This window comes from Archocentrus centrarchus, unplaced genomic scaffold, assembly GCF_007364275.1.
Source record: "Archocentrus centrarchus isolate MPI-CPG fArcCen1 unplaced genomic scaffold, fArcCen1 scaffold_32_ctg1, whole genome shotgun sequence".
Taxonomy (NCBI): Eukaryota; Metazoa; Chordata; class Actinopteri; order Cichliformes; family Cichlidae; genus Archocentrus; species Archocentrus centrarchus.
Window position 1 is genome coordinate 3,527,410 of NW_022060260.1, and position 16,965 is coordinate 3,544,374.

The 16,965-nt window shown below is 42.4% G+C and overlaps 1 protein-coding gene across 1 annotated transcript in view; it reads left to right on the forward strand.

Moving 5' to 3' along the window:
• Positions 1-16,965, forward strand: part of adamts17 (ADAM metallopeptidase with thrombospondin type 1 motif, 17) — a 182,014-nt gene that overhangs the window by 162,507 nt on the left and 2,542 nt on the right. The window contains exons 18-22 of the mRNA XM_030724178.1: positions 913-1,072; positions 6,784-6,919; positions 10,293-10,497; positions 13,121-13,273; positions 16,029-16,206. Coding sequence (XP_030580038.1) covers positions 913-1,072; positions 6,784-6,919; positions 10,293-10,497; positions 13,121-13,273; positions 16,029-16,206 — 832 coding nt within the window. The remainder of the gene's footprint in view (positions 1-912; positions 1,073-6,783; positions 6,920-10,292; positions 10,498-13,120; positions 13,274-16,028; positions 16,207-16,965) is intronic.

Genomic DNA, 16,965 nt, shown 5'->3' on the forward strand with positions numbered 1-16,965 from the left:
CCACACTTGCTTCCAAGTGGCCAGAATTTGATTACTTTCAGACCTGCTTGAGTAGTCTTGAGCCATACTTCCAGCTTTCTGAAGGTCTTTCAAAGTTTTCTTTGGTTGCTTTCAGTCCAGTCTTTGTACCTGACTATTTTTAGAGGAATGCTTTTTTATTTGTTTGTTAAGCCACTTAACATTGACCTATGATTCATTCAAGCATAAAAAAGGTGCATAATTTGAGGGCTGAACCAGTGTTGTGTCTACACATAACAACTAGGCAAATAACCAGTTTTTATTTGTAGCTTTAGACACTTTGTTACTAGCAATTTTTACTAGCATAGAAATGATTTGTGTTGAGTATTTATTAACACTGAAAGGTTTGGTGTAGTAAAGTGCTACAAAAATGTCATATCTCCTGTCACTGATGTTCTGTGTGAGGGTCTTTCTGCTGCTGCCTTCTTCACCTCTGGCTTTCCATGTATGCACATGGAAGAGCTTATAGGTGTGCTCTCCCCAATTTACACATTCCATGTGTATATGGGGAAGTGCAGGAAGTTCTTAGAACACTGCTATGTTGAAAGGATTTAAATTACTGTAGATGGAAACAGCAGTCTTCCTTTGACTATGGTGGTCCTGACAGAAATAGGTCAGTCCAGCTCCATCCCTCAGATTTTGTCAGTCTTTGTAAATATCCACTGCAATATCCCGTATTGCAGTGGATTAGGCATTATTTAAATGGCCACTGAGTATGCAGTGCAATTATAAATCTCTGCTGTGCTTTGTTATTAAAGTTGAAAGAACAGGTATAAACTTGGCTAGGTTTATTAACAATTTCCTGAAGATAAAAAGCAAATAAATCTAGAGAAGGCTGATAAGCTTTAGGTGCAACTTCTCTTTTCTTTAAACTCTTCTATGTCATGTTAACAGGTGTTGCTCTTTCATGACCAAAGCTATGGGATCCACTATGAGTACACAGTGTCTCTAAACACAAATCAGGACAGGAGCAGTGAGGAACAGAGGGAACCAGAGTATCTCTACATCTGGACGCACAATAGCTGGCAAGACTGTAATGTCCAGTGTGGAGGAGGTAAGCTCTCTTCTTTATTTGGCTGATAACTGTGAGGGATTGAGCTAGTGAGGCACAAGGAACACACTGTAGTTTTGAAACAAATGGACTTTATTTTACTTTATTATGTATGCGAAAACATACACCGGGGCACTTGAGAGGTCAAATAAACATCTAAGGTCAAACTGTAATGCCAATGTAGGATAGCAAAGTAACTGCTAAAAGAAAACAAACCTAACAAACTAGAGACAAAGGGGAACTTAAGTAATAGCTCATCAGACCAAATTAGACACAAATGGAAAACACTAACAAATTATTAAATAACAAAGAAACAAAATCAATACTTAATGAGTTACTTTAATGTAAATATACAAGCCAAACACGCACATCCAGCAGTTGAAGGGGCGCAGGAACAAGGATGATATCAATAGCTGAAGTTACTTCAATGTAAGGACATTTATACACCCCCCCCCCCCCCCCCCCCCCCCCCCCCGACACACACACACTCACACACACTAATGTATTTTCAACAAACACTATTTAAACATGAGTATAATATGTGAAATCAAAGACAATATGTTGTCATTAAATGCTGGTCTGTATGTGTAATGTTTATCAAAAACTAAGATAACTCATATATATTCTGTGTGTGGTGTTGGTATACAGTATGGTTTTATAGACTTGAGTAGTTCTTTGTCTTGCACTGAACATGAATGCAGCCAGTCTGAAAGCAGGTTTCATGGTTTATATGCAGTTCGGTAATGCTGAGCTGTACCATAGCAGGGCATGATTTGCATGTCAGGAAGCAGAGCTCTGTTCTGGTGGGCCTCGGGCCCTGTGTAACCCCTGTAAGATTCAATCCACCATTAAACGAATCAGCTAAGCTGTGGTCAGTCCCACCTGACTACTAATATCTAGCAACTGAATTAGGTCACTGAACAGCTGGGAGTAGCTACATAGTGAGAAACTGGGGAATCCCAAATTTCTAGGTAAAGAGCCAACCTATTTATAGTAGCATCAGTTCTAGGCTGCAGCCTTAATGATTGGCCTGTGATACCAACTTCTGATTAGCTGAGCACTGTCTATCATGGTCAGGGGTGACTCATGGCCATAAATGATATAGACTATGACTCATCATTGAGCAATATTAAAGCCATACCTACTGCTCAGTGATATTACTCAGATGTAAACAACATGGTTGCCTTATTATTATAGTAATATTATGTTGTATGGGTGCATTATGTAGTAATATCACTGTACACACAAGTATAATATGATGTGAATACCTTTTAAGTATGCATTATATCTGGCTTATTGTTACAGATTATATAAATAGAGGGACATAATGTAGTATACACCCTTGTAAAGAGTGCAGTTTGTATTTTCTCAAATTTGTTTACCATGGAATTTTTTTGTGTCTGTTCTAGGATATGGTTACAAAAAGTAATTTGTAGAAATGTCAAAGAGAATGTCTCTTACAGCGTGCTTAAAATTGTTTTGATTTAATGAGTATTGTTAATATTGAAAACATACTTTTGCTAAAATATGTATTATATGTTTACTAACCCAGGGGTGACAAAGTATTTGGATAAAGGTTTAGGGCAGGGTCTCTAAATTAGGGCAAAATAGTTTTGCACAAGGTAGTAAGATGTCTGCTATTATGAAATGGGCTTGTAATGTTATCCAGTAATTGCGGGATCATCAGTATCCACCCAGGGCAGGTCACCTGTTGTCACAGATCTTAGATTTGTAAACATTCCCGCTCATTTCCTGGCTGATGTGTGTACAGTAGACTTGATAGACCCAAATGAGGCAGGACACACTGAAGAAAGGATTTTACTGAAAAATTGGAGAAAAAAAAAACAGGCTTGAGGTTCGGCAACAGGGATGCAACCCAAACAGACCAAGAGGGGGAATTTTTTTTAAAAAGGCAGGTAATCAGTTAGAAGCAGGACAAAAAAAGAAATTAGCAAGTGGAACTGGTAAAAAATAAATATTATATAGTGATTATTGGGAAATGGAAAACAGCTGAACAGGTGGGGTTAGAAGTCAGGTGACTGGGCCCACTTGAGAGGTTACCTGATATATAAGAATATAGAAGAATGGCAGGTCTGGAAAGTTATCAAGAAATGCATGGCAAAAGTGAGGGCAAAATAGATCCAGAGAGGAGGGAAAAATCCAGAATAAAAGCAATAAAGTCAGCCATTACTCAGCTTAAATAGTTAAAGAGTATGGCATTAAGTCAGTTAAACTTCTGGCATATTGATCTGGTCAGTTAAGTACCAGAGTGGGCTGTTAATCTGTTCCAGCTGCCTTGGTGTTAATGAAATTAACAATAGGTTAGAAGGGCAGTAATGAGACAACCCCCAAAACAGGAATGGTTTTGCAGGTGGAGGCCACTGATATTCTTCCCCCCTCATCTTTTCTGTTCTTTCACTAGTTTTGCATTTTGCTGGGGTCAGTGTCACTACTGGTAACAAATGGTGATACCTGGACCCTACAGAGGTTGCACAGGTAGTCCAAGTCCTCCAGGATGACACATCAATACGTACCATTGCCAGAAGGTTTGCCGTGACTCCCCGCACAGTCTCAGAACATGGATGAGATTCCAGGTGACGGGCAATTACTCTAGGAGAGCTGGACAGGGCTGTAGAAGGTCCTTAACCCATCAGCAGGATGATAAAGAGGAACAGGATAGGTACCGCCTGAGCCCAACAAGATGACTTCCAGCAGGCCACTGGTGTGAATGCCTCTGATCAAACATTCGGAAACAGACTTCATAAGGGTGGCCTAAGGGCTCGACGTCCTATAGAGGGCCCTGTGCTTGCTGCCTGGCACCATGGAGCCCGACTGGCATTTGCCATAGAATACCAGAATTCGTAGGTTCACCGTTGGTGCACCATGCTTTTCACGGATGAGAGCAGGTCCACCCTGAGCATGTGTGACAGTTATGTTATGCTGCCTGTATCATTCAGCATGACTGGTTTGTTGGTGGGTCTGTGATGTTCTGGGGAGACATCCATGGAGGGATGCACAGATCTCTACAGGCTAGGCAACAGCACCAAGGATGAAATCCTTGGACCCACTATCAGACCCTACACTGGTGCAGTGGTTCCTGAGTTCCTCCTGGTGCATGACCTCATGTGGCGAGTGCGCAGGCAGTCCCTGGAGGATGAAGGAATTGATACCATTGTCCTTCCAACAAAGCTAGGTTGCACCTCAGACTGTCTATGGGCTCAGTATTGATCTAGGAGGAGATCACCCAAGAAACCATCCATTCTGGGCAAATATCCAAGATGGCGGTGCACACAGATGCAGCGGCTCACGGCTCTTCCTTTTGGTGTGCTTTATTGTACCCTTTGTGTTTTTTATTTGTCAGCTTTTGTGCGTTTGTCTCCGCGAACAACTGCTACACACGCCAGGATCTTGTGGACATTGGCTTCAGGCACAAGATAGCAGTATCGAGTGATTTTCACTACACTCATAACATCCCAGACAACATAGCGAGACTGCCGGGTGCTCCGTGGATTGTTATTGGGTCTGGAAGGCGATGGCGGAGGAAGCGGAAGCAGAAGCGGGGCTGCAGGTCCGGCCTTATGCTGAGGTTAAAATGCCAACCACACAGGCCCGCTCTGCCGAGCCTGTATCTCTCCAGCACCAGATCCATGATTTACAGTTAGCTGGAAATTACTATGTACTCCTGAAATTCCACCAACATCTCAAATGTTCTACAAGAGAGGAGAACACTCTTGACCATGTTTACTCCAACATCAAGCATGCTTACAGAACCAGATCCACAGAGGACGCCATCACTGTAGGTCTCCACTCAGTGCTGAGCCACTTGGAGCAGCAGCAGAGCTACGCTGTCATGATCTTTGTGGATTACAGCTCAGCGTTCAATACAATAATCCCGGATATTCTCACCACCAAACTGCACACCCTGGGCCTCCCCCCTCTCACATGTTCCTGGATAAAGGACTTCTTGACCAACCGGCCCCAGACTGTGAGACTTGACCCCCATCTCTCCTCCAACAGCACAATGAGCACTGGCTCCCCACAGGGCTGTGTGCTGAGCCCCCTCCTGTACTGCCTCTACACCCACGACTGCAGTCCGGCCCACAATAACAACTTCATCGTCAAATTTGCTGATGACACCACAGTGGTCGGACTCATCTCACGGGGACATGAGGCAGCCTACAGAGAGGAGGTCCTGAAGTTGACAGCCTGGTGTTCAGAGAACAGCCTGCACTGAACACCATGAAAACCAAAGAGATCATCATCAACTTCAGGACTGACCCAGCCCCCCTCTACATCAACGGCTAGCACGTGGAGAGGGTCCACACCTTCAGGTTTCTCAGTGTCCTCATCTCTGCTGATCTCTCTTGGTCAGATAACATCACAGCTTCTACCATGGTCTAAGCCTGCCAGTGGTTACACACTATGGTGTCTGTTGTTCTTTTGAGATATGTTAAATTAGGCTTATGATATTTTATACTTCTCTCAACCCATCCAAATGATTCAATCCAGGTGTTCCAATTACGTCTATGGCCACATGTGTATATAAACAACCACCTAGTCATGCAGACTACACAAGTGCATGCCGTAATATTTCCATTATCTCAGGACACTAACAACTTACAGTAATATCCTGGAACCTTACTTTAACTTCAGTGAGTATTAATTGCCTATCTTTAACTTTACCTTAACCACAAGGTATATGGTACATATCAACGTATATATCACCTTAGAATTGATGCACTTTGCTTCTCAACCACTCCAGGAGTTCTTAAGCGACATCCACACAGGAGGACTCTAGCAGCACTGTAGCAACCAGATACAATGAAATGTCAATGAAATTCAGCAACTTTTAGGGAAGACAGGCAAAATAAGCATGATCAGCTCTGACTCTGAGGCAATCAATTAAAGCAACTACCAATGAGAGTGAAGGATATTGTTGATTGACATATGAAGGAGTGGTAAAAAAAAATTAGAGGGCCACCCATACAACTCAGGCCTTAAATACCCACTTGTGGACATTTGTCTACAACTGAGTCCACTTGTAGACAAGTGTTGTGGGTCCATTTGTAAATGGACTGGTTCTTATATAGAACTTTTCTACTCTACTTTGAACACCAAAGTGCTCTATAGGCTTTGTAGTAATATGTTGTTATTTATCCAGGTAAAAGCTTCATTGAGATTAAAAATCACTTTTTCAAGACAAACCTTAAATTGCAACAATTATAAAGCCATATTCACACTTAAATGTACTTTAGTACTTGGAGTGTTTTAGTAAATGGACAATACTTTACTCTGCAAGCCACCTTAATCTATTCATATCCACATTTACTGGAGGAACTGTGTTTCAAGACAAGCTCCGATAACATTACTACTAAACAGATTTAGGTAGCCACTACATAATTACCACCTGTGTACACTCACACACATACTGATTACAAGATAAAGCAGGAAATATGGTGTTGCAAAAAAGATATCTGTTGCATTTTCCTCCTTAAATGCCCACACTCCATTCTCTCGGCCAGTCCAGACCTCCAGTGTTTCATATTAGTACCTCAGCAGAGACAGGATAAAAATCTGTTCACTACAGGTACAGATTCAAAGGGCTGGATGCCTTAGATCTTTTCTGGTCTTTCATAGCAGCTCAGATTATGTACAGCCTTGACATATATGTGTGTTTGGGTGTATGTCTGTGTGTGTGTTTTGTGTATGTGCAGGTGAAAGGAGGACAGTGGTTTCCTGTATGAAGATAATCAACAAATCAATGGAGGTTGTCAACGATAGCTACTGTCAACCTGAAAACCGACCCCAACCCCAAGTACGACTCTGCAACTCTCATCCCTGCCAGTACCGGTGAGATGCACACACAATCACATGCGCAGGCACACACACACACACGCACACGAACACACATGCACACATGCACACACACACACGAACACACATGCACACAATAGCAATGGTTAATAGTTATGTTAGAATGTAAGCATGTAATGTCAAGTTCTCACAATGGTTGTACAGAGACTGGATAGTGTGCAACAATGGGCCCAACAACAGGCTTATGGGACAAGCTTATGGGCTTACCCCGTAAGCGCTCCCCCATAGGATGTCCTGAAGCTGAGAAGTGTAATCCCCCTCAATCTGGAGTACAGTCTCTGGTTCCTTCTTGAAGAGGGAAACCACCACTCCAGTCCACCAATCCAACGTCCATGTTATATAATAGATGTGTGACAGCAACCCCACAACATCCAGAGCCTTAAGAAACTCAGTCAAGTCAAGTCAAAGTTTATTTCTATAGCACATTTTAAACCACAGTTGACCAAAGTGCTGTACAGGTTGTACAAAATATATGCTATACATGAGTCACTAAATCATCAATAAACATACAAAAAAATCAAATAAAAGCTGTGTTTACATAAGGGTAACTCTCATCCACCCCAGGGGTCCTGCCACCAAGGAGATGTTTAGCTACCTCCGTGACCTCGCCCCCAGTGATGGGCAAGCCATCCCTTTCCCAGACTCTGCTTCCACTACAGAAGACATGTCAGTGGGATTGAGGAGATCCTCAAAGCATTCCTGTGTCCTCAGTTGAGGTCAGCAGAACCCCATCACCACCATATACAATGTGGATAGGAAGATGCTTCCTCCTTCTGAGTCATTTGACAGTTTGTCAGAATTGCTTTGAGTCCAACCGAAAGTCTTGCTCCATGGCCTCACTGAACTCCTCCCGTACCTGGGTTTTTGCCTTGGATACTGCCAGAGCTGCATTCCAGTTGGTCTGCTCGGACCTGTCAGCTGCCTCCAGAGCCTCACAAACTAATTGTGTTGATAGGACTCTTTCTTCAGTTTGACAGTTTCCTTCACTTCTGGTGGCAAACATTTGGTTTGGGGATTGCTGCCACAGTGCGCAACAACCACCATATGGCCCCAGCCCCATACAGCTTCTTCAGCAATGGAGTTGCAGAACATGGTCCATTCATACTCAATGTCCCCAGCCTCCCTCGGAATGCTGTCGAAGCCGTGCTGGAGGTGGGAAGTGAAGATCTCATAGACCAGGGCATCTGCCAGATGTTCCCAGTGCACCCTCACTATACGTGAAGGTATGCCAGGCCTGTCCAGCATTCTTCCCCTGCCACCTGATCCAACTCACCACCAGGTGGTGATCAGTCAACAGCTCTGTTCTTCTCTTCACCCCAGTGTCCAGAACATATGGCCGCAGATCTGACGATATGATTACAAAATCAAATATTGACCTGCGGCAGTCTCAAGTGCATTTATGGAAACCCTTATGTTTGAACATGGTGTTTGTTAAGGACAAATTGTGAATAACATAGAAGTGCAACATTCCTCCCGATCACACCCAGGTAAACTGTCATTGCATGGAAGTCCCCCAGTAGGAAGGTTCCCCATCTAGGGATAATGGAGTCCTCAGATGGAGGACTTTCCAGTGCCACACTCAGGGACTGTCGTCCTGGAATAGATTTCCAGCATTTTTGAGTTATTTTTAACTTTCTTGTTGTTTATTTCTCCTATTGATTCTTGGGTTGTTAACCCTATAATGCCAAACATGTCGGCGGGGACACAGCCTACTTCAAATGTCCCATTGTCCCGGATTTCCAGCAATCATTACTGTAATGACCCTACATTGTCTGTGAAGCGAAATTTCTCAGCTTTCAGAAACTGTTTACATTTTTCCGATAGGACAAATAATTGCGTAATTATGGTAATTCAAAGTGCGTTTGATCAGACATCTCAGTGGTGATGCGCTCCCCTCTGCAGATGACTGGTTCCAGAACCCAAGCCATGCATTGAGATGAGCCTGACTATATCTAGCCAGTATCTCTCAACCCCAAGCACTAGCTCAGGCTCCTTCTCCAGCAGAGAGGTGACATTCCATGTCCCAATTGTCAGTTTTAGATACCGGAGATTGGACTGCCAAGGCCTATGCCTTTGACCATCACCCGAGCCACAAAACTCCATATGGCCTGTGGGTAATGGTTCCACAGGGGGTCTGGCCCATGTGGCTCATTCAGGCTGAGCCTTGCCAGGCCTCAGCCTATGTGGCCCCTGTGAGGCTCCAGCCTTTTGGATGGACTGCGAGTTCTATGGAACAGCCTCAATCATCACAGGAGTCAGCCGTGGGTCCTGCGCAGCCCCAGCCTGTTCAACTTGTTTTTTCTGTGCAATCTATGTATCCTGTTCCTTAGCTGCTGCTGCTGCTTCAGTCATCAAAAGAGACTGAGCACCCCTCCTTGCTCCCAGGGTGGGGGTGGCCAGGGCCCAGCTTTAGCTTCATTTCAGGGAGACACCTGAGTAGATTCTGCACCATGAGCAACCATGAGCAATGTCTGTACCCTGAGCAGCCTCTGCAGTCATAGGAGACAGCAGTGTGACCTGTTAAGCAGCCCCAGCCATCATCCTGAGTCTCCAGTGTCCCCAGTGAGTTCCGCTGTACCTGAGTGTCCAGAGCCTGAGCCAGTCGACAGTCAGAGGGCTTCCTGCACTGCCAGATAGCAGAATAGGTTAATGATTGAGGGTTACTGAGACAGCAACAGAAATGTCTAACCTCAACTAAGTGGTACTGCATATCATCTCACACTAATGAGGGAAGGATTTTAGCTTGCTGTGGTAAAATCCCACTACTTATTTGATATTGGGTGCGATTCTGTTATATTCTTGCCAACTAAAGAAAGGATAAAGTGTTGTTTCAAGCCTTTTTCACACAAAGTTGCTGTAAAGTCATCTTGCCATTCAGATCTAAGAAAATGGAATGTGCAGTACAGCTTCCACGTCTGAAAAGTGAAGCCTATGTGGAAGTGCCACAAACCTGAATTTGTCCTAACAGCCAGAAGGGTTTAAAGAAGAAGTTTAGTTGTTATCACACATACAGAGTCAGCAGAAGGTTTGTAATGTCCAGTTTATTAAATGCAACATGGTGTTCTTTAGTAAATTCCAGTCCCTATTGAGGTTTAAAAAAGAAGTGACAAGCACAGTTTGATTGACAAGTCACTACTGTATTAGCATACAGTATTCCTCAGCCTCTGTCTCCTAGTTTTTCATCACATCCATTTTCAAAGCACCAAAATGCTGATGACAAAAATGCTCAGCATAAGGCTTCACAATGGGTGTTCTCTAACCAGTGGACAACGTCACAGTGGTTACATCCTTCTTTTTATACAGTTAATTGATATGAACTCAAAAGGTAAACAATTGATATTTTTCACAGGTGGGTGACAGGTGAGTGGGGACCCTGTTCTGTCACTTGTGGTAAAGGTCTTCAGCGGAGGGAGGTGTTGTGTATTTACCACCTACAGAATGGTTCAGTCATCCACACCAGGGACCTGTACTGCCAAGGAGGAAAACCTCCTGTTCTACAGGACTGTGAGGGCCGTCTTTGCCTCACAGTGTGGGAGGCTTCAGAATGGTCCAAGGTACGTCACATACACACTCAGGGAATATAGCATGTACTTTTAGAATGCTACACTCAAAAGTACTAAAACAATTATTATTTATTTGTCACTTTTATAAATATATTAACCTGTGCAAAAATAGTCTGTGATGGATGGACGGGGAATGAAAAGGAATGTTTTGAAGATCTAATTAGGCCTGTTTTCGTACCAAAATAGTTTAGAAAATAAAGGTTATGCTAAATCCACATAGTTACCTGACCTTTTACAAGATAATCTCAATGAATAAAAATAAAGATGAAGCAAAAGGACAAACACCAACTTACATTGTAGGGGTAGGAGGACAATTATACAACACACAATGAGATGGGAATATATTATGCATATTGTTCATATAACTGAACTAACTTACAGAAATGCTAGCTTTGCCCATTGTGATTGATATTTAGAAGAAGTTTCCTAAAAGTGCAACTGATTATCCTGTGGGATTAAATCCATTTTCCAGATTTATGGAACATATTTCACAAGAAGCATTACTTGTAAAAAAAAAAAAAAAAGAAACAATGAGAAGTAATTTTCACTTGTGACAGTGGGAAGGAAAAAACTCCCTTTTAACGGGAAGAAACCTTGAGCAGAACAAGGCTCAGGGAGGGACAGCCATCTGCCGCAACTGGTTGGGCATGAGGGAAGGTAGACAGGACAAAAGACATGCTTTGGAAGAAAGCCAGAGATTAATAATAACTAAAGATTAAATGCAGAGTGGTGTCTGTGTTTAAATAGAGAATGAAAAGAGGTGAGTGAAGAAGAAGTACTCAGTGCATCAGCCTAGGTCTATTGCAGTGGTCTGATCCAGCCCTAACTATAAGTTTGATCAGAAAGGAAAGTTTTAAACCTCATCGTAAAAGGAGAGAGGGTGTCTGTCTCCTGAATCCAAACTGGGAGCTGGTTCCACAGAAGAGGGGCCTGAAAGCTGAAGGCTCTGCCTCCCATTCTACTTTTACATATCCTAGGAAACACAAGTAAGTCAGCTGTCTGAGAGTGAAGTGCTTTATTGGGGCACTATTAGGTCTTTAAGATAAGATGGGGCCTGATTAGTCAAGACCTTGTATGTGATTTTAAATTCTATTCTAGATTTAACAGGGAGCCAATGAAGAGAAGCCAATATGGGAGAAATCTGTTCTCTCTTTCTAGTCCCTGTCAGTACTCTAGCTGCAGCATTTTGGATCAGCTGAAGGCTTTTCAGGGAGCTTTTAGGACAGCCTGATAATAATGAATTACAATAGTCCAGCCTAGTAGTAATAAATGTGCTTTTCAGCATCACTCTGACATAAGATGTGTCTAAGTTTAGAGATATTGCGCAAATGCAAAAAAAAAAAAAGCAGTCCTACATATTTGCTTAATATGTGCATTGAAAGACATATCCTGGTCAAAAATGACTCCCAAGATTCCTCACAATGTTACTGAGTGACATCCCATTCTCAATCCATTGGGTTTAATATGATGTCACCCCAGCCTTTGCAGCTATAACAGCTTCAGTGCTTCTAAATCTTTCCACAAGGTTTAGAGGGGTGTTAATGGGAAGTTTTGACCATTTTTCCAGAAGGGCATTTGTCAGGTCAGGCATTGATGTTGGACAAAAAAAGCCTGGCTTGCAGTCTCTACTTTAATCCAAAGGTGTTCTACCGGATTGATGTGACGACTTTGAGCAGGCTGATCATTTTCTTCCACACCAAACTCACTCATCCATGTCTTTATGGATCTTGCTTTGTGGATTGGTGCACAATCTTGTTGGAACAGGAAGGGGCCATCCCGAAACTATTCCCACAAAGTTGAGCGCATGAAATTGTCCAAAATATCTTGGTATGCTGAAGCATTGAGAATTCCTTTCACTGGAAGTAAGAGGCTGAGCCCAACTCCTGAAAAACAACCCTCCACCAAACTTCACACTTGGGACAATGTAGTCCGACAGGTACTGTTCTCCTGGCAGCCACCAAACCCAGACTCATCCATTGGATTTCCAGATGAAGAAGTGATTCATCCTTCCAGAGAACATGTCTCCGCTGTGCTAAAGCCCAGTGGCAGCGTGCTTTGCATTGCTGTTTGTTATTTAAGGCTTGGATGCAGCTGCTCGGCCATGGAAACCCATTTCTACACATTATTCTTGAGCTATTCTGAAGGCAGAATTAAGTTTGGAGGTGTGTAGCGATTGACTCTGCAGAAAGTTGGTGACCTCTGTACACTATGCATGTCAGCATCCACTGACCCCAGTCTGTGATTTTACGTGGCCTCCCACTTTGTGGCCGAGTAGCTGTCATTCACAATCATTTCCACTTTGTTGTAACAGTTGTCTACTCACAGTTGACTGCAGAGTGTTTGATAATGAGGAAATTTTACGACTGGACTTGTTGCACAGGTTTCACGGTACCACGCTGGAATTTACTGAGCTTCTGAGAGCGAACCATTCTTTCACAAATTTAGAAGTAGTGTGCATGCCTTGGTGCTTTTAGCAATATACTGTATATTGCCATAGTGTCAAACATGCAGATGTTGTTCATGTCAACCACTTTAAATAGCAAAGCAGCAAAAGAAAAAAAAACTTATATTCCACTCTTTTTATCTATTTTTCTTGTTCTCTCCCTTTCTCCAGTGTTCATCAAATTGTGGTCAAGGTATCCGTAGACGAACAGTGTTGTGTACAAACCCTCAGGGTCTGTGTGATCCATTGTCCCAGCCAACCCAAGAGGAATCCTGTGAAGATTACTCCAGATGTTATGAATGGAAAACTGGAGAGTGGTCCAAGGTATGACTGTCTCGCTACGGGACAAAGCAGTCTGCACGCCTAAGGAGCTCCTGAAAAAAATTTTATTTACCTCAAACGGGAGAGTTACATTTCAGGCAAACTGCCCTTCCTCAGACTTCACATAATCACATGTTGCAAAGACATTCAATTTATATGCCCACCCACTGATAATTAGATCATGTGATCGAAAATACTTCCTTTTAACAGGAAACAGCATAAGAGTACCAACAAAAAATCAGCCAAAGCAGTAACATATACTGTACTACCCATACCCATGTGAAATTGCAAGTCAATGAGGCAATGTGTAAAATAACAACAATAATAATAATTAAAAAAATACAAAAGATGGAATGAGCAAATATAAATACATATGAAACAACAGGATAATGTAGTAATATATGAATGAACAGACAGAGGAAATATAAGATAAAATAATATAATATAAAATCAAATAGGAGTGGCAATGAATGGGCGACAAGTAAATGTAAGAATATTAGCAAAAACTATAAAAAGGGTCTCAAATCAAACTCTTCATTGAGTCCAAGAGGGGCAAGTGTGCCTAAAGTATAAATCCAATAGGCCTCTCATTTTAATAATAAATTGTTTACATCACCAGCACGACATTGAGGCTGAATGGCTTCAATGAGTAGAAACATTATGCGAAGCTTGTGTGAACTGAATAGCAACTGAACTTTTGGTATTGTGATTACAAATGTTAGAATGGTGTTCAGAGATTCTAATTTTTAGATGTCTGGTGGTTTTGCCTATATATGCTAAGCCATACGGGCATTTAAGCATATAAATAACATTACTTGTCTGGCAAGTGATAATACCTTTAATATCGAACAGTTTGCAAGACCGAGGATGGTTAAGGAGGTCCTCAAAGTATTCCTTCCATCGCCCAACAATAGCTTCAGTTGAAGTCAGCAGCGCCCCACTCACACTATACACCATGTGGGTAGAGCACCACTTTCCCCTCCCGAGTCGCCTGACGGTTTGCCAGAATCGCTTCAAGACACTCCAAAAGCCTTTTTCCATGGTCTCACCAAACTCCTGGCATACAAGGATACCCACCCCATCCCACCACATCTCACCAAGGGCAACCCCAGACTGTAACAGAGTCCAGCCCCTCTCCAGGAGACTGGTTCCAGAGCCCAGGTTGTGAGGCCAACTATATCTAGCTGGTATCTCTCAACCTCACGTACTAGCTCAGGCTCCTTATATTGCAGCCTGTCCTCATTGTAAAACGTAGATATTGGTCGTTTCTGCAGGCATGTTTTATGACCAATATCTACGTTTTAACAATGAAATGAAGCAACATCTAGCGGTCGTAAACGAAAGTGTGTGTAAATAATGTGTTCGGTTTTCTCCAGCAGATCCTGAAAAAAATACGTAAATATGGATTTCCTCAGATTTCTGAAATGTCTACACAGACTAAATGGCATTAGATGCAACCGAAAAAATTAAATCAATAATTAAACTATTCTTTACTCTTTTATATAAAGCTTTACTTGAGTACTTCAGCCCTCAAAGCGCTTTATGCAACATTTCTTATTCATACAAGCACCTCGGATCCTTTGACATGCCAACTGGAACAGCCTGGGATTGAATCATCAACCTTCCGATTAATAGATTACTGTTCTACCTCCTGAGCCATGGCAAGATTACCCACGGACATGACTATATGACAAGCAAAGCCAGAGGTAGGAGCGATCATTTTGGAAACGTAAATATAGGTCGTATTTTGGGGCCCTGCAGAAACAACAGATACTTACACAACAAACAGTCGCCTCAAGAAATCATTCTTACTGGGCGCCCAGTGGTGAAGCCAGTGACCACATACATATGCCGCGTTGCGGTGCAGGTGGCGCGGGCTCGAGTCCCGGCCTGTCGCCAATTTGCCCGCGTATCTTTCGCCCATTTCCTGTCTCCCTTCACTGCCGATAAAAAGCTGCTGTGGCAAAAATGAAATCATTCTTATGATTGCAAAGGAAGAAAAAGCATTCTGTCTTTCCCAGTGATAATTTTAGAAAGGGCATTTGACCATACCACTGCACTGGAAAGAAACGTAATACAGATGTGATTTTTACAGCGTGTGTGTACACTGCCATTTTAGCATTTCACATTCATTCTCACTGTTATTTGTGACATCTTTGTTTTTGACTCTTTGATTGCTCAATATTATTTTTAATATACTTACTCTGTAGTTTGCAGCACAGATAAACAGGTAGACCTGTGTGACCAAATGCAGTTTTCCTCTGCAAGTGTGAAGGTTAGGCTGCGTACCACTGCTTCTCTTACTACTACTACATGGAAGCTCAATGTGCTCAGCACACAGGGGATTAGTTGTGTAATATTTATGAAGTTGGCTAAATCTGCATTCTTTAATCATTTATAGTTTTAATGCGCTTTACATTTTAAAGTTGTAATCATTCCTTATTGTCACACTAACACAGGTTAGTGTGTGTATGTATGAAAATGTGGTGCAACATTTGTACAGTGCATAAAGCATTGCCAAGTTACACTTTCTGTTTACAGATAGTGTGTAGTCCATTCACCTTCTACTGCAGACTGGAATAAGTGTTTAAAATAATGCTGTTAAAGCCTGTAAAGAATAACATGTACTGTAATATCTCCCCTATTTAACTCTTAAGAAATCTCACCCATAAAATGCTAATTTTACAGTTACATTTAAAGGTAATGGTACATGCTTGTGTTTAATGAAACCTCTGTAAACTGTCACTTTTGGTTTCAGTGCTCATCATCCTGTGGAAAGGGACTGCAGTCACGGGTGGTTCAGTGCATGCACAAAGTGACTGGTCGACATGGTAACAACTGCTCTATGATGCTGAGACCGCCAACATACCGATCCTGTGACCACGGTTCTTGTAATGAGAAAATTAATGTGAATACCATCACCTCCCCTAGGCTAGGTGAGTCACCGATCACAGCCGCAGCGTGCACTTTTAAAGGATAAAGAGTCCTTGCACACAGTACAGATTCATCTATACCACTGAACAACTAAAGTTTGTATGAGTGGTTGAATACTAAGAAAACAGCTGGTATTTCATTAAGATTCACATTTTTATCATATAATTTAAAGCAATGAACAGCATGCAAGAACAACTTGTACAGAGCAGTTCTACGTCTAGTTTTTCTTTTGCTTTTATTATGAAATTTATCTGGATAAGTGAATGCACAGCACATTCAGTATCTGTACCCAGAAACAGCCAGCAGGCTCTTGTCTGAGAACCTCAGGCTGCACACAGGTTGGAGCACACAGGTTAGTTGTTGTGTTATGAGCCAGCTACACAAGAAAACACGAACACTTGAAATACAAAGCACACGGCAGAAGCCGACATTCGGGGCTACGAGGACACGACAAAGGACAAAGACAGCAGCAGACAATAAATATACCTGAGCTAATGAGGAGCAACAGGTGGGATGACAGCTGAGCATGATTACAGAGACAAGACAAGGGGAAGCAAACCTAAATATTAAGAACAGGGAGCACGAGACTGTCAAAACAGGAAGTAACTTAACATGGTACATGCAGACTAGACACCTAGGGAGACTGACACACAGAGGGGAACTAAACCTAACTAAACAGAACCCAACTACAACACATAGGCTGACCTAAGGCGGGGAAGCAACTAAACAGGGAAGACACAGACACCTGAAACACAAACACT